This window comes from Hylobates moloch, unplaced genomic scaffold (assembly GCF_009828535.3).
Source record: "Hylobates moloch isolate HMO894 unplaced genomic scaffold, HMol_V3 SCAFFOLD_11, whole genome shotgun sequence".
Lineage (NCBI taxonomy): Eukaryota > Metazoa > Chordata > Mammalia > Primates > Hylobatidae > Hylobates > Hylobates moloch.
In genome coordinates, this window is record NW_026652286.1 from 97613182 (window position 1) to 97628407 (window position 15226).

Consider the following 15226-nt stretch of genomic DNA (forward strand, 5'->3'; position numbering starts at 1 on the left):
AGATAATAATATAGAGAAATTTTCTGTGTTTTGCAATAAAGTTGTGCTATGGGAGTTCAGAAATTTTTAAGGAAGCAGTAGGGGAAGAATTCATGGGAGAGATAGAATTGAACTACACATTTTGAATTGGCAAATTCAAGAGAATTTATTTTTCTTAGAGATGGAGTCTCACTCTGTTGCCCATGCTGGAGTGCAGTGGTGCAGTCCTGGCTCGCTGCAACCTCCTCCTCCTGAGTTCAAGAGAATCTCCTGATTCTCCTGCCTCAGCCTCCTGAGTAGCTGGGGTAGGTGCCTGCCACCATGCCTGGCTAATTTTTGTATTTTTAGTAGAAATGGGGTTTCACCATGTTGGCCAGGCTGGTATCAAATTCCTGAGCTCAAGGGATCCGCCTGCCTTGGCCTCCCAAAGTGCTGGGATTAGAGGTGTGAGCCACCACACCTGGCCAAGATAATTTTTTCTTAAAAACCAACCAAACAAAAAAAAGCCTAGAATCTGCAATGAGCTTGGTGTATTTGGGAATAAGTAATGGAACCTTTCTAATTGATAGTTTATAATGGAGAATAACCAAAAATGGGGTTGGATAGGGAGGAGGAAATCAGGTTATGAAAAACCTTAAATGTCACAAGATTTTTTAAAGTTTTTATAACACCCTCGTGCTTTTTTTTTTTTTTTTTGAAAGGACATGAACTACTGAAGAATGCTCAGTGACTTAACTATTTTGAGCCTGTAAACTTTGTCCATATGACTCCATGACAATAGATGCTTTCTGATCTTACCACTTCTGTTGCAGTTTTTATCCACTAGATGTCACCATGAAACTAGACAATGAGACAGTTCAGGCATGAACTCCCTTAGTTTATCTAGAACTGGTTGGGTAAACGGTACACATAATTCACTTTCTGAATGTTAGTACACGGCTCAGTTTTCTTGTGTTGGTGTTATAGAAACATGTGATCTTGGAGTTGGAAGAGTTTTAAAAATTCATCTGACATATTGAAACATTTATACATGAAAGTATTTGATGTCTGGAATATACTTAAATGATAAAAGGATGAGGTAAAGTAGGGAGTTACGGATGAAGCAAGATTGGCTAGGAGTTGATAATGCTAAAGTGAGGTATCCATATCTGTCCATGGTGGTTCATTATAGTGTTCTGATTACTTCTGTATATGTTTGAAGTTTTCCATAGGTTTGAATTTATTTACATTTTAATTAAATGTTAAAAAAGAATATTATCTGGTCCTATCTTTCTCTGTCCAAGGAATTCAGTTCTTTTTTTTTTTTTTTTGATTATACTTTAAGTTCTAGGGTACATGTGCACAACATGTAGGTTTGTTACATATGTATACATGTGCCATGTTGGTGTGCTGCACCCACTAACTTGTCATTTACATTAGGTATTTCTCCTAATGCTATCCCTCCCCCCTTCCCACCACCCCATGACAGGGCCTGGTGTGTGATGTTCCCAACCCTGTGTCCAAGTGTTCTCATTGTTCAGTTCCCACCTATGAGTGAGAACATGTGGTGTTTGGTTTTCTGTCCTTGAGACAGTTTGCTCAGAATTATGGTTTCCAGCTTCATCCATGTCCCTACAAAGGACATGAACTCATCCTTTTTTATGGATGCATAGTATTTCATGGTGTATATGTGCCACATTTTCTTAATCCACTCTATCACTGATGGACATTTGGGTTGGTTCCAAGTCTTTGCTATTGTGAATAGTGCTGCAATAAACACATGTGTGCATGTGTCTTTATAGTAGCATGATTTATAATTCTTTGGGTATATACCCAGTAATGGAATGGCTGGGTGAAATGGTATTTCTAGTTCTAGATCCTTGAGGAATTGCCACCCTACCTTCCACAGTGGCTGAACTAATTTACAGTCCCACCAACAGTGTAAAAGTGTCCCTATTTCTCCACATCCTCTCCAGCACCTGTTGTTTCCTGACTTTTTAATGATCGCCATTCTAACTGGTGTGAGATGGTATCTCATTGTGGTTTTGATTTACATTTTTCTGATGGCCAGTAATGATGAGCATTTTTTCACGTGTCTGTTGGCTGCATAAATGTCTTCTTTTGAGAAGTGTCTGTTCATATCCTTTGCCCACTTTTTGATGGGATTGTTTGCTTTTTTCTTGAAAATTTAAGTTCTTTGTAGATTCTGGATATTATCCCTTTGTCAAATGGGTAGATTGCAAAAATTTTCTCCCATTCTGTAGGTTGCCTGTTCACTCTGATGGTAGTTTCTTTTGCTGTGCAGAAGCTCTTTAGTTTAATTAGATCCCATTTGTCAATTTTGGCTTTTGTTGCCATTGCTTTTGGTGTTTTAGTTGTGAAGTCCTTGTCCATGCCTATGTCTTGAATGGTATTGCCTAGGTTTTCTTCTAGAGTTTTTATGGTTTTAGGTCTAACACTTAAGTCTTTAATCCACCTTGAATTAATTTTTGTATAAGGTGTAAGGAAGGGATCCAGTTTCAGCTTTCTACATATGGCTAGCCAGTTTTCCCAGCACCCTTTATTAAATAGGGAATCCTTTCCCCATTTCTTGTTTTTGTCAGATTTGTCAAAGATCAGATGGTTGTAGATGTGTGGTGTTATTTCTGAGGCCTCTGTTCTGTTTCATTGGTCTATATATCTGTTTTGGTACCAGTACCACGCTGTTTTGGTTACTGTAACTTTGTAGTATAGTTTGAAGTCAGGTAGTGTGATGCCTCCAACTTTGTTCTTTTTGTTTAGGATTGTCGTGGCAATGCAGGCTCTTTTTTGGTTCCATATGAACTTTAAAGTAGTTTTTTCCAATTCTGTGAAGAAAGTCAGTGGTAGCTTGATGGGGATAGCATTGAATCTATAAATTACCTTGGGCAGTATGGCCATTTTCACGATATTGATTCTTCCTACCCATGAGCATGGAATGTTCTTCCATTTGTTTGTGTCCTCTTTTATTTAATTGAGCAGTGGTTTGTAGTTCTCTGAAGAGGTCCTTCACATCCCTTGTAAGTTGGATTCCTAGGTATTTTATTCTCTTTGAAGCAGTGGTGAATGGGAGTTCGCTCATGATTTGGCTGTCTGTTTGTCTGTTATTGGTGTGTAGGAATGCTTGTGATTTTTGCACATTGATTTTGTATCCTGAGACTTTGCAGAAGTTGCTTATGAGCTTAGGAGATTTTGGGCTGAGGCGATGGGGTTTTCTAAATATACAATCATGTCATCTGCAAACAGGGACAATTTGACTTCCTCTTTTCCTAATTGAATACCCTTTATTTCTTTCTCCTGCCTGATTGCCCTGGCCAGAACTTCCAACACTATGTTGAATAGGAGTGGTGAGAGAGGGCATCCCTGTCTTGTGCCAGTTTTCAAAGGGAATGCTTCCAGTTTTTGCCCATTCAATATGATACTGGCTGTGGGTTTGTCACAGATAGCTCTTATTATTTTGAGATACGTTCCATCAATACCTAGTTTATTGAGAGTTTTTAGCATGAAGGGCTGTTGAATTTTGTCAAAGGCCTTTTCTGCATCTATTGAGATAATCATGTGGTTTTTATCGTTGATTCTGTTTATGTGATGGAGTATGTTTATTGATTTGCATATGTTGAACCAGCCTTGCATCCCAGGGATGAAGCCAACTTGATCTTGGTGGATAATCTTTTTGATGTGCTGCTGGATTCAGTTTGCCAGTATTTTATTGAGGATTTTTGCCTCGATGTTCGTCAGGGATATTGGTCTAAAATTCTCTTTTTTTGTTGTGTCTCTGCCAGGCTTTGGTATCAGGATGATGCTGGCCTCATAAAATGAGTTAGGGAGGATTCCCTCTTTTTCTATTGATTGGAGTAGTTTCAGAAGGAATGGTACCAGCTCCTCTTTGTACCTCTGGTAGAATTCGGCTGTGAATCCATCTGGTCTTGGACTTTTTTGGTTGGTAGGCTATTAATTATTGCCTCAATTTCAGAGCCTGTTATTGGTCTATTCAAGGATTCAACTTCTTCCTGGTTTAGTGTTGGGAGGGTGTATGTGTCGAGGAATTTATCCATTTCTTCTAGATTTTCTAGTTTATTTGTGTAGAGGTGTTTGTAGTATTCTCTGATGGTAGTTTGCATTTCTGTGGGATCGGTGGTGATGTCCCCTTTATCATTTTTTATTGTGTCTATTTGATTCTTCTCTCTTTTCTTCTTTATTAGTCTTGCTAGCGGTCTATCAATTTTGTTGATCTTTTCAAAAAACCAGCTCCTGGATTCATTGATTCTTTGAAGGGTTCTTTGTGTCTCCATCTCCTTCAGTTCTGCTCTGATCTTAGTTATTTCTTGCCTTCTGCTAGCTTTTGAATTTGTTTTCTCTTGCTTCTCTAGTTCTTTTAATTGTGATGTTAGGGTGACAATTTTAGATATTTCCTGCTTTTCTTGTGGGCATTTACTGCTATAAATTTCCCTCTACACACTGCTTTGAATGTGTCCCAGAGATTCTGGTATGTTGTGTCTCTGTTCTCATTGGTTTCAAAGAATATCTTTATTTCTGCCTTCATTTCATTATTTACCCAGTAGTCATTCAGGAGCAGGTTGTTCAGTTTCCGTGTAGTTGTGCGGTTTTGAGTGAGTTTCTTAATCCTGAGTTCTAATTTGATTGCACTGTGGTCTGAGAGTTTGTTGTGATTTCTGTTCTTTTACATTTGCTGAGGAGTGCTTTACTTCCAACTATGTGGTCAATTTTGGAATAAGTGCGATGTGGTGCTGAGAAGAATGTATATTCTGTTGATTTGGGGTGGAGAGTTCTGTGGATGTCTATTAGGTCCACTTGGTGCAGAGCTGAGTTCAAGTCCTGGATATCCTTGTTAACCTTCTGTCTTGTTGATCTGTCTAATATTGACAGTGGGGTGTTAAAATCTCCCATTATTATTGTATGGGAGTCTAAGTCTCTTTGTAGGTCTCTAAGGACTTGCTTTATGAATCTGGGTGCTCCTGTATTGGGTGTATATATATTTAGGATAGTTAGCTCTTCTTGTTGAATTGATCCTTTTACCATTATGTAATGGCCTTCTTTGTCTCTTTTGATCTTTATTGGTTTAAAGTCTGTTTTATCAGAGACTAGGATTGCAACCCCTGCTTTTTTTGTTTTGTTTTGTTTTCCATTTGCTTGGTAGATCTTCCTCCGTCTCTTTATTTTGAGCCCATATGTGTCTCTGCACGTGTGATGGGTCTCCTGAATACAGCACACTGATGGGTCTTGACTATTCAATTTGCCAGTCTGTGTCTTTTAATTGGGGCATTTAGCCTATTTACATTTAAGTTTAATATTGTTATGTGTGAATTTGATTCTGTTATTATGATGTTAGCTGGTTATTTTGCTCATTAGTTGATGCAGTTTCTTCCTAGCCTCGATCGTCTTTACAATTTGGCATGTTTTTGCAGGGGCTGGTACCGGTTTTTCCTTTCCATGTTTAGTGCTTCCTTCAGGAGCTCTTTTAGGGGAGGCCTGGTGATGACAAAATCTCAGCATTTGCTTGTCTGTAAAGGATTTTATTTCTTCACTTATGAAGCCTAGTTTGGCTGGATATGAAATTCTGGGTTGAAAATTCTTTTCTTTAAGAATGTTGAATATTGGCCCCCACTCTCTTCTGGCTTGTAGAGTTTCTGCCGAGAGATCCGCTGTTAGTCTGATGGGCTTCCCTTTGTGGGTAACCCGACCTTCTCTGGCTGACCTTAACATTTTTTCCTTCATTTCAACCTTGGTGAATCTGACAATTATGTGTTTTGGGGTTGCTCTTCTCAAGGAGTATCTTTGTGGTGTTCTCTGTATTTCCTGAATTTGAATGTTGGCCTGCCTTGCTAGGTTGGGGAAGTTCTCCTGGATAATATCCTGCAGAGTGTTTTCCAACTTGGTTCCATTCTCTCTGTCACTTTCAGGTACACCAATCAAACATAGATTTGGTTTTTTCACATAGTCTCATATTTCTTGGAGGCTTTGTTCATTTCTTTTTATTCTTTTTTCTCTAAACTTCTCACTTCATTTCATTAATTTGATCTTCAATGACTGATACCCTTTCTTCCACTTGATCGAATCGGCTACTGAAGCTTGTGCATTCGTCACGTAGTTCTCGTGCCATGGTTTTCAGCTCCATCAGGTCATTTAAGGTCTTCTCTACACTGTTTATTCTAGTTAGCCATTCATCTAATCTTTTTTCAAGGGTTTTAGCTTCCTTGTGATGGGTTCAAACATCCTCCTTTAGCTCGGAGAAGTTTGTTATTACCGACCTTCTGAAGCCTACTTCTGTCAACTAGTCAAAGTCATTCTCCATCCAGCTTTGTTCTGTTGCTGGTGAGGAGCTGCAATCCTTTGGAGAAGAGGTGCTCTGGTTTTTAGAATTTTCAGCTTTTCTGCTCTGGTTTCTCCCCATCTTTGTGGTTTTTGTCTACCTTTGGTCTTTGATGATGGTGACCTACAGATGGGGTTTTGATGTGGATGTCCTTTTTGTTGAAGTTGATGCTATTCCTTTCTGTTTGTTAGTTTTCCTTCTAATGGTCAGGTCCCTCAGCTGCAGGTCTGGTGGAGTTTGCTGGAGGTCCACTCGAGATCCAGTTTGCCTGGGTATCACCAGTGGAGGCTGCAGAACAGCAAATATTGCTGCCCGATCCTTCCTCTGGAAGCTTCGTCTCAGAGGGGCACCTGGCTGTGTGAGGTGTCAGTCGGTCCCTACTGGGAAGTGTCTCCCAGTTAGGCTACATGGGGGTCAGGGACCCACTTGAGGAGGCAGTATGGCTGTTCTCAGAGCTCAAGCTCCATGCTGGGAGAACCACTGCTCTCTTCAGAGCTGTCAGACAGGGACGTTTAAGTCTGCAGAAGTTTCTGCTGCCTTTTGTTCAGCTATGCCCTGACCCCAGAGGTGGAGTCTACAGAGGCAGGCAGGCCTCGTTGAGCTGCAGTGGGCTCCACCCAGTTCCAGCTTCCTGGACACTTTGTTTACCTACTGAAGCCTCAGGAATGGCGGACGCCCCTCCTCCAGCCAGGCCGCTGCCTCGCAGTTCAATCTCGGACTGCTGCGCTAGCAGTGAGCAAGGCTTCGTGGGTGTGGGACCTGCCAAGCCAGGTGCAGGGTATAATCTCCTGGTGTGCCATTTGCTAAGACTGTTGGAAAAAGCGCACTATTAGGGTGGGAGTGTCCCGATTTTCCAGGTACCATCTGTTCTCTTCCCTTGGCTAGGAAAGGGAAATCCCCGACTGCTTGCACTTCCTGGGTGAGGCAATGCCCCACCCTGCTTTGGTTTACCCTCCGTGGGCTGCACCCACTGTCCAGCCAGTCCCAGTGAGATGACAGGTACCTCAGTTGGAAATGCAAAAATCACCTGTCTTCTGCGTTGATCACGCTGGGAGCTGCAGACTGGAGCTGTTCCTATTCAGCCATCTTGGAATGGACCCACCAATTCTCTTTATATTATCTCTATATATGGCCATCTAATTCCTGCCACAACACCTCCACTATTGGACAACTCATTACTTTTTCAGACTGATCATTTTATTTTTAGAAGACTTGAAATGATTACAACTATTTTTTCAACATGTTGAGTCAATCTTCCTCCCTATAACTTTTGTCCATTGGTCTTAATTTTGCCCTCTCAGGTAATAAAAAATAAAATAGCATCTGAGAGCACTTCAAGTATTTGATTATAGTTATCATTTTTCTCTTTTGGGTTTCCATATTCCTAATGCCTTGTTGATTTCTTCTGAATATTATTTTGTTTTTCAATATTCTTCTGAAATAGGACCTCAAAAACAACACAATACTATATTTCAAATATGTTTGGCCAGTATTGCTCTTAATCTGCATCCCCCCCACCACCTCACCTTCTACTTGATAATATTTGGTATTACCTACTTGTTGGAAGGTCAGTTAAGATTAGTTGCCTAAAGTTAGGAGCTAGAATTGTAGACTGGAAGAAATTTCAAGTGGTCTTATAATATAGAACCAGTATTTTGTTTTCATTAGGACTGATATTTATCTTTAGGGATTCAGTTTCTGTGATGTCCCTTGACAGCTGCATTTTGGTGAGGAAGAACAACTGATCATTGTTTTAGTCTTACCATATAATAACTTTTTATTGATCTCTCCCTATTCAGTTTGCTACTGTTTTCTAGCATGGTTTATTCCAGCTTTTTGTTTCTCACTGAATCTTTTACTCTCTTATTTCTATTTTTATTCTCTCTTTACAGTGCCAGTTTTCCAGCTTTTTAAAACCATGGAAATAATTACTTTTTGTAGTAAAGCTTTAAGTAATGTGAAATAGCCTGCTAAGTTCTTGTAATCTACCATTGAAGAAATTAGTATTTTAGTCAGGCACCTTTGGCTGCAAGAACTTAGGCTAATCCAAACCAGAGGAAAGTTTATTTTAAGAATACACATGGGTTAATAAGGGAAGAATCAGAATCTCACACAAATCCAAACTCCCTTGAGGAATGCAACTGGAGAGTTTTTCTGGACGTGAGGTAGCTCCAGTGACCCCAAGAGCATGAGATCTTTGATCTTCACACTAATACTTAATCAGTAGCTTGATTGATTCAGTTCTCATAGGGTTACCATCCTTCCCTATTGGTCTAAGATCGAGGGGTTTCCAGGACATGGGACTTTCAGTGCTAAAACTGAGACAGTTCTAGGTAAACTAGTATAGTTGGTCACCTTGTTTCTACATGTATGCTTCCCTCTTATTTTCTCATTTCTCTACGACTAACTAGTATTGTCATCTCTTCATCACAGCTTCATAACTTTGGTATACTTGAGGACTCGTTAGCCTCTTTTTTCCAGTTTAGGACCTTTTGTGTTCAGGTCCTCTCTCTAACTTTTCTCTGGGTATTTCCTAGTTTATTATCTGAGGTAAGGAATATTTATTGGCCCAGCTTGCCTTTTTGCATTAGGTCTACATTACTGGCCATCTTATAGATTGATAGCAATTGTGACAGAAGAAAGATAATGCAACTCGCTGCATTGCATTGGGATTCATGGGCTATAAAAAATGGCTCATGTGAGTTCAACTTTTAATGTATGGTATTTTCTGGCCACTGGAAAGTCTAACACATTTAAAAATCAGTATGATATCATTTGCAAATAAATTACATTGTACTTGAATAGAATTCAACTTTGATTAGATTTTTATGGCATTAACAATACACTTTACATTGGTATTAGTCCTCCATGACAATAAAGAAGGTAAAATTCTATAAATATTAGATCTCATCTATACTCTTTTCCCATGACCTACATAGTATTACTAATTGTTTCATTTATACAGTTACATGTAAATTCTATCTATTCTTGATTGGCTAAAAAATTACACAATCAAGTTAAAAAGAACTGAAGAAAATATGAACAGTGTCCTAGTTAGATATCTATATTTCTCAAATTTTATCCTTCATATTTGCTTGATGCTTTAAATTTTACTTTCTAATCATAGTTTGCTTTAGATCTTAAGATTTAAATCTCAAAATTTATTTATATATTACAATTTTTGTTTTGTTACAAAGAAGTGCTTTTGCTAATTGTTAAAGTTATGTTTCTGTGTGCAAAATAGACATTTTTTTTGGTGTGCAGAAGACATTGCATCAAGGCCTATTTTTATTTGATATACTACTACACAACCCTTGCTCCAGTCAGCTAAGGCTAGGGAGGAAGTTGCCTAAGGCTGCCCTTTTAATGAGGCTTGTAGGCCTGGCAGTATTCCTTAGAAAGCACTGTGATTTGGTTGTCTGGTATACCTGGGATATAGTCTCTAGGGGTCAGTGCAAGCAAAGTTTGTTTTCCTAACTAACAAACAGAAAGGAATAGCATCAACATCAACAAAAAGGACATCCACACCAAAACCCCATCTGTAGGTCACCATCACCAAAGACCAAAGGTAGATAAAACCACAAAGATGTGGAGAAACCAGAGCAGAAAAGCTGAAAATTCTAAAAACCAGAGCGCCTCTTCTCCTCCAAAGGATCGCAGCTCCTCACCAGCAACAGAACAAAGCTGGACGGAGAATGACTTTGACAAGGTGACAGAAGTAGGCTTCAGAAGGTCGGTAATAACAAACTGCTCCGAGCTAAAATTTAGGCCCACGTTCTGTAGGATATTCCTGAGGTCTGATATATGTACATATGTATTTATATATGCAATATGAGAACCAAAAATGCATTTATATGTTTATGTTGTTCGTGAGAGGAAGCTTTTTGAGGGATATTGTCTGAGATTTTTTTTCCTCATTTTTTACACTTTGAGTTTTATTAAAAGTATATATGTACATAGTTTGAATAAGTAAAATAAAGTTGTGTGCATTGTTATTAAAAAAGATAAGTACTTTGCCCATTTCCTCATTTCTTCTTCCTCAGAAGCAACTATTTGAATTCTTTTAGTTTTGTCTTTTGGTGTTAATATTCATATTTCTGAGCAACATGCTAGTAATACTCCTTCTTAATTAAAAAAAATTTAGGCATTTTTTATTGATTTACCACTAGGAAGGATGAGGATTTATTCCTCTTTCTATCCCCTGCTGCCACTACACATGCACTCTTTCCACCCCCGTCCTCTCTTTATAGTTATATTGTAATTTTGCTTAGATCTATATTAAGCATTTATGTTGTTATGACTATATAAACATTAATCACAGCTGATCTGTGAGTAAACTATGATTACGTTTCCTTCTATGTATGGCTTTTTGTTTTATCTGGAGTTATATTGATTTTTCATTTGCTAGGTTTTCTATTTATCTAATTAGTTATCTAATTATGAGTAATTCATCTCCATCAGGGAATCTAAGCCTTAGTCAGAGATTTAATGGTAGTCTTTGTTAATAACAGTTAACTACAAACGAATCAATAGTGTGCCTAAGGTCCTAGATAGAAAAGACTTTTGGTCAAATTTTATGTTTTAAGTATTTACACACATACAACACGTGCACATATGCATATGTACATTTAAACATATATATGTAAGTATACATACAAATGTATATATATACCACAAACATTCACACAATTACACACATATGTAATGACCAACATCATCTTGAAGAGAAATGTGCTTATGTACTTGTTTATTTTAATTATTGCATAATTTAATTTATAATATATCCCCCTGGGTTGTATGTTTTTGTTAAATTGCTTGTTAACATTAACTTTAGTCTTTGTATTAGTTTCTGGTGACTGCTATAACACATTAGCTTAAAGTTAATGACTTAAAAAATTACAGAAATTTATTATCTCTCAGTTCTGGAGGCCAGAAGTCCAGAATCTGCTTCACTAAACCAAAATGAAGATGTCATCAGGGCGGTGCTCCATCCTCAGGTTCTAGGGGAAAGTTTGTTTCTTGACATTTCCAGCTTTTGGTGTCTGCTGGCATTCCTTTTCTTGTGGCTGCATCACATCAATCTCTGCATGCCATTTTCACATCACCTCCTCTTCTGTATGTTGAATCTCCTTCTACCTCTGTCATAAGGACACTTTTGATGGCATTTAGGATCCATGTGGATAATCCAGGATTATCTTCTCAATGTCCTTAAGATCTCAAGATCCTTAACTTAATCACATTTGCAAAGGCCCTTTTTTCTTATAAGGTAATATTTACAGGTTCTAGGGATTAACACCTGGTATCTTTGGGTGGCCATTATTCACCCGATGACAGTCCTCAAAGCATGTCTTGAAAAAGCCTTTCCAAGATTGAGGCTTGGTGAAGGGTTATGGTAACCGCAGAGAAACAGAAAAAAAATAATATATATTCTAGCTGCTGGACCAGTTGAAATATCCTGCTTAAGGGCCTATAATCAATGTGACTGTAATAGAGGTTTGGACTTGATGGGAAATGAAAAATCTGAATCCCTATTTCAAATTTGTTACAATGGGGATTTTTGAATCCTTTGTCACATGGTGCAGGGCAATAACACCTACCTTAAGTGTCAGTGAATAAAAGCAGGCATAGTCATGGGGCTATTTTTTTTTTTTTAATAATTTCAACTACGCATATCTCTTTTTGCATTGTGAACAGCTCTATCTTGATTGACTTTGGCCACTCTGCAGCTGGCCAAATGTAGAAGTCTTCCTCTTGGCAAAACAGAGTAGTATGTTTCAATCTGATTTCTCTGGATAGAGGTATAGATCTCTAGAAACAAGCATAAATAGAGGTGATATGCTGTAAAAAAATCTGGGCTGGTAGAGTAGAGCGTTTTCATCCTTAGGTAATTATTAGTAAAAGCCATAAAGTTTATTTTATTTTTTTTCAAGACAGAGTCTTGCTCTGTCATCCAGGTTAGAGTGCGGTGGTGCAATCTCGGCTCACTGCAGTCTTGAACTCCAGGCTCAAGCAGTCCTTCCACCTGTCCCACCTCAGCCTCTCGAGTAACAGACTACAGGCGTGTGCCACCATGGCAAATTTTTTTTGCATTTTCTGTAGAGAAGTCATAGCCATCATTTCTCTTCAAGGGATAATTGATATTATTAAACTTCCAATGAGTGGATTAGTAGCAGTCTTGGCTTTGCCATAATTTTACTGACTAGTAAGGGATATACTTTTCCTCCACGTGATACAGTGCTTATCTTTATTTTTTAATTTTAATTTTAATTTATTTATTTTTTTGAGATGGAGTATCTCTCTGTCATCCAGGCTGGAGTGCAGTGGTGCGATCTCGTCTCACTGCAGCCTCTGCCTCCTGGGTTCAAGCAATTCTCCTGCCTCAGCCTCCTGAGTAGCTGGGATTACAGGTGTGTGCCACCACGCCCGGCTAATTTTTGTATTTTTAGTAGAGGTGGGGTTTCACCACATTGGTCAGGCCAGTCTCAGTCTCGAACTCCTGACCTCAGGTGATCCGCCTGCCTTGGCCTCCCAAAGTGCTGGGATTACAGGCGTGAGCCACCACGCCTGGCCTACAGTGCTTATCTTAAAAATGATATATATTTTATTTCTTTGTTTCCCTAATGAGATATTCTTTGCAAATTTGTGAGATATAAAATAGGCTGTGCTTCTCTGAAAAATAAATCAAAATAGCCGCATACTGAAATTACTATAGATAAGGAATGAACACGAAATCAACATTTAATATTAGTAGTCATTTATTAGGTGTTACTTAAAGTAGTTGAAACAAATTGGTTCTTTTGAGATTTTTGAATTTGTGTTCTAAGTTAATTTAGGAAGGCTTCTTGGAGGAAGAGGAAGGGAGATTCAAGAAAAGACTTTAAGTAGCTATAGTCTTCAAATGTTGAGGGTGGAGAAGGGAGTCATGTAAATTGGGGATAAAAGGGCTTTAAGGAAACTAGGAATAGAGTCTCCTAGCAAGCAGTGATGAAAGCAATTAAGCATATATGGAGCACTTGAAGAAATAACTCCTTATTGACAAAGGTGGATAGAAGGTAAGGAATGTGTCTGGTCAGTGATCTCCAAGTGTATTAATTCAGACTTTAGGTTCTCATAGTTTTGTGTACATGCTTTATATAAAGTATACATTATTTCTTAAAAAACAGTTTGAGTAACCACCCTTAAACCAAGTTACTAAGTACAGTCTCTAGAAAAATGACGAAAATGTTGTACCACACTATCAGCAGATCAAAGTCTCCTTTGCAAGTAATCCTGTTGTCTTAGATCTGGCATTTTTTAATAATAGGGACCTGTTGTCCTGTTGGAACACTTAGTGCATTTGGTATTAAAACTTATCCTGCTTTTGTTTGCTTTTTCCCCCTTTTCCTGGCAGCTTAGTCAAACTATGAAACAGGCACGTCACCGGCTAGCATCCTTTAAAACTGTGAGTAAAAAAAAGGGATCAGTGTTTCCAGATGATGGAAGGAAAAGCTTTCCTACCCGAGAGGTAAATTAATTTCTAATATATGATTTAAAAAAATACAGGTAAAAAATACAGATAAAGATTTACTTATATCTCAGCATAATTTAGAACTGTAAAATAATTGGAAATAGCCTTAAATACCCAATAGTAGGGGATGCTTGAGTAAATTGTGACATATCCATATGCAGCCATTCTAAAAAAATATTTTCAAAGAATATCTGAAGATAAGGGAAAGTGTGATATGAAGTTAAGAAAAAAGTTGGATATGAAATTAAGTATGATATGATCTTAATTAAAATATATGTATATATATTCAACAAATACTTATGGAATGTCTGTGATTGCCAGCATTGTTCTAGAAACAGGGCTTATAGTGGTGAAAAGACAAAGATCCCTCAAGGAGCTTCTGTGCTGGTAGGGAAGCATATAATAAACAAGCAAATAAATATAGACTATAATTTCAAGTGATAAGTGCTATGAAGAGAAATACAGCAAAATAAAAAGATGGAAAGAGTTCCATGTGCATAGACAAAAGCCTAGGCAGAAATGGCACAAGAGGCTAATACTGATTATTTCTGGGTAGTAGTATTACAGGTGATTTTCTTCTGTTTTTTATTTTTAAAAGTTGTTATAAAGTATGTTACTGTCTAATCAGGAAAAAATTGATACTATTAATTTTTTAAAAAGAAAAATTGTTTTGATTCAAAACTTAAGTGAGAGTGTGGAGCTAGGATTAGGAGGATATGTAAGTCTACACTTATAAAATGACATTGTTTTGGTGCCTACCTCGGAATTCACAAATTTGGATCCTAAATTTATGTGTTTTCCTGTGTGTACTTAATTTTGGCATTAATTTCAATGTTTTATAGGCAGCATCTAGTAAAATAGACCATTAATTTATTTTTTAATACTTTTTTTTGCCAATAACTATGTTATTTTTTTGCCATCATCAACTGCCTCATTTAGTTCTTTCCCAGTTTTACTTCTTCTTTTTTTTTTTTTTTTAATTATACTTTAGGTTTTAGGGTACATGTGCACAATGTGCAGGTTTGTTACATATGTATCCATGTGCCATGTTGTTTTGCTGCACCCATTAACTCATCATTTAGCATTAGGTATATCTCCTAATGCTGTCCCTCCCCCCCTCCCCCCACCCCACAACAGTCCCTGGAGTGTGATGTTCCCGTTCCTGTGTTCATGAGTTCTCATTGTTCAATTCCCACCTATGAGTGAGAACATGCGGTGTTTGGAAAACATCATTCTCAGTAAACTATCGCAAGGACAAAAAAACCCAGTTTTACTTCTTAATTAGTATACTACTATTTTCCTGGAATATATGTATAATATATATAATATATAAATATATATTATATAGATATATAATTTTGTATTTTTTTCCATATCTTGACACAAGCATCAAAAATGTTTGTCTCATGTAT

At 37.7% G+C, this 15226-nt stretch overlaps 1 protein-coding gene across 8 annotated transcripts in view; it reads left to right on the top strand.

Moving 5' to 3' along the window:
* CCDC15 (coiled-coil domain containing 15) overlaps positions 1-15226 on the top strand; it is a 98679-nt gene that overhangs the window by 7154 nt on the left and 76299 nt on the right. For all 8 annotated transcript variants that reach the window (XM_058446206.1, XM_032167811.2, XM_058446208.1 and 5 more), the window contains one exon: positions 13698-13811. In XM_058446206.1, coding sequence (XP_058302189.1) covers positions 13698-13811 — 114 coding nt within the window. The remainder of the gene's footprint in view (positions 1-13697; positions 13812-15226) is intronic.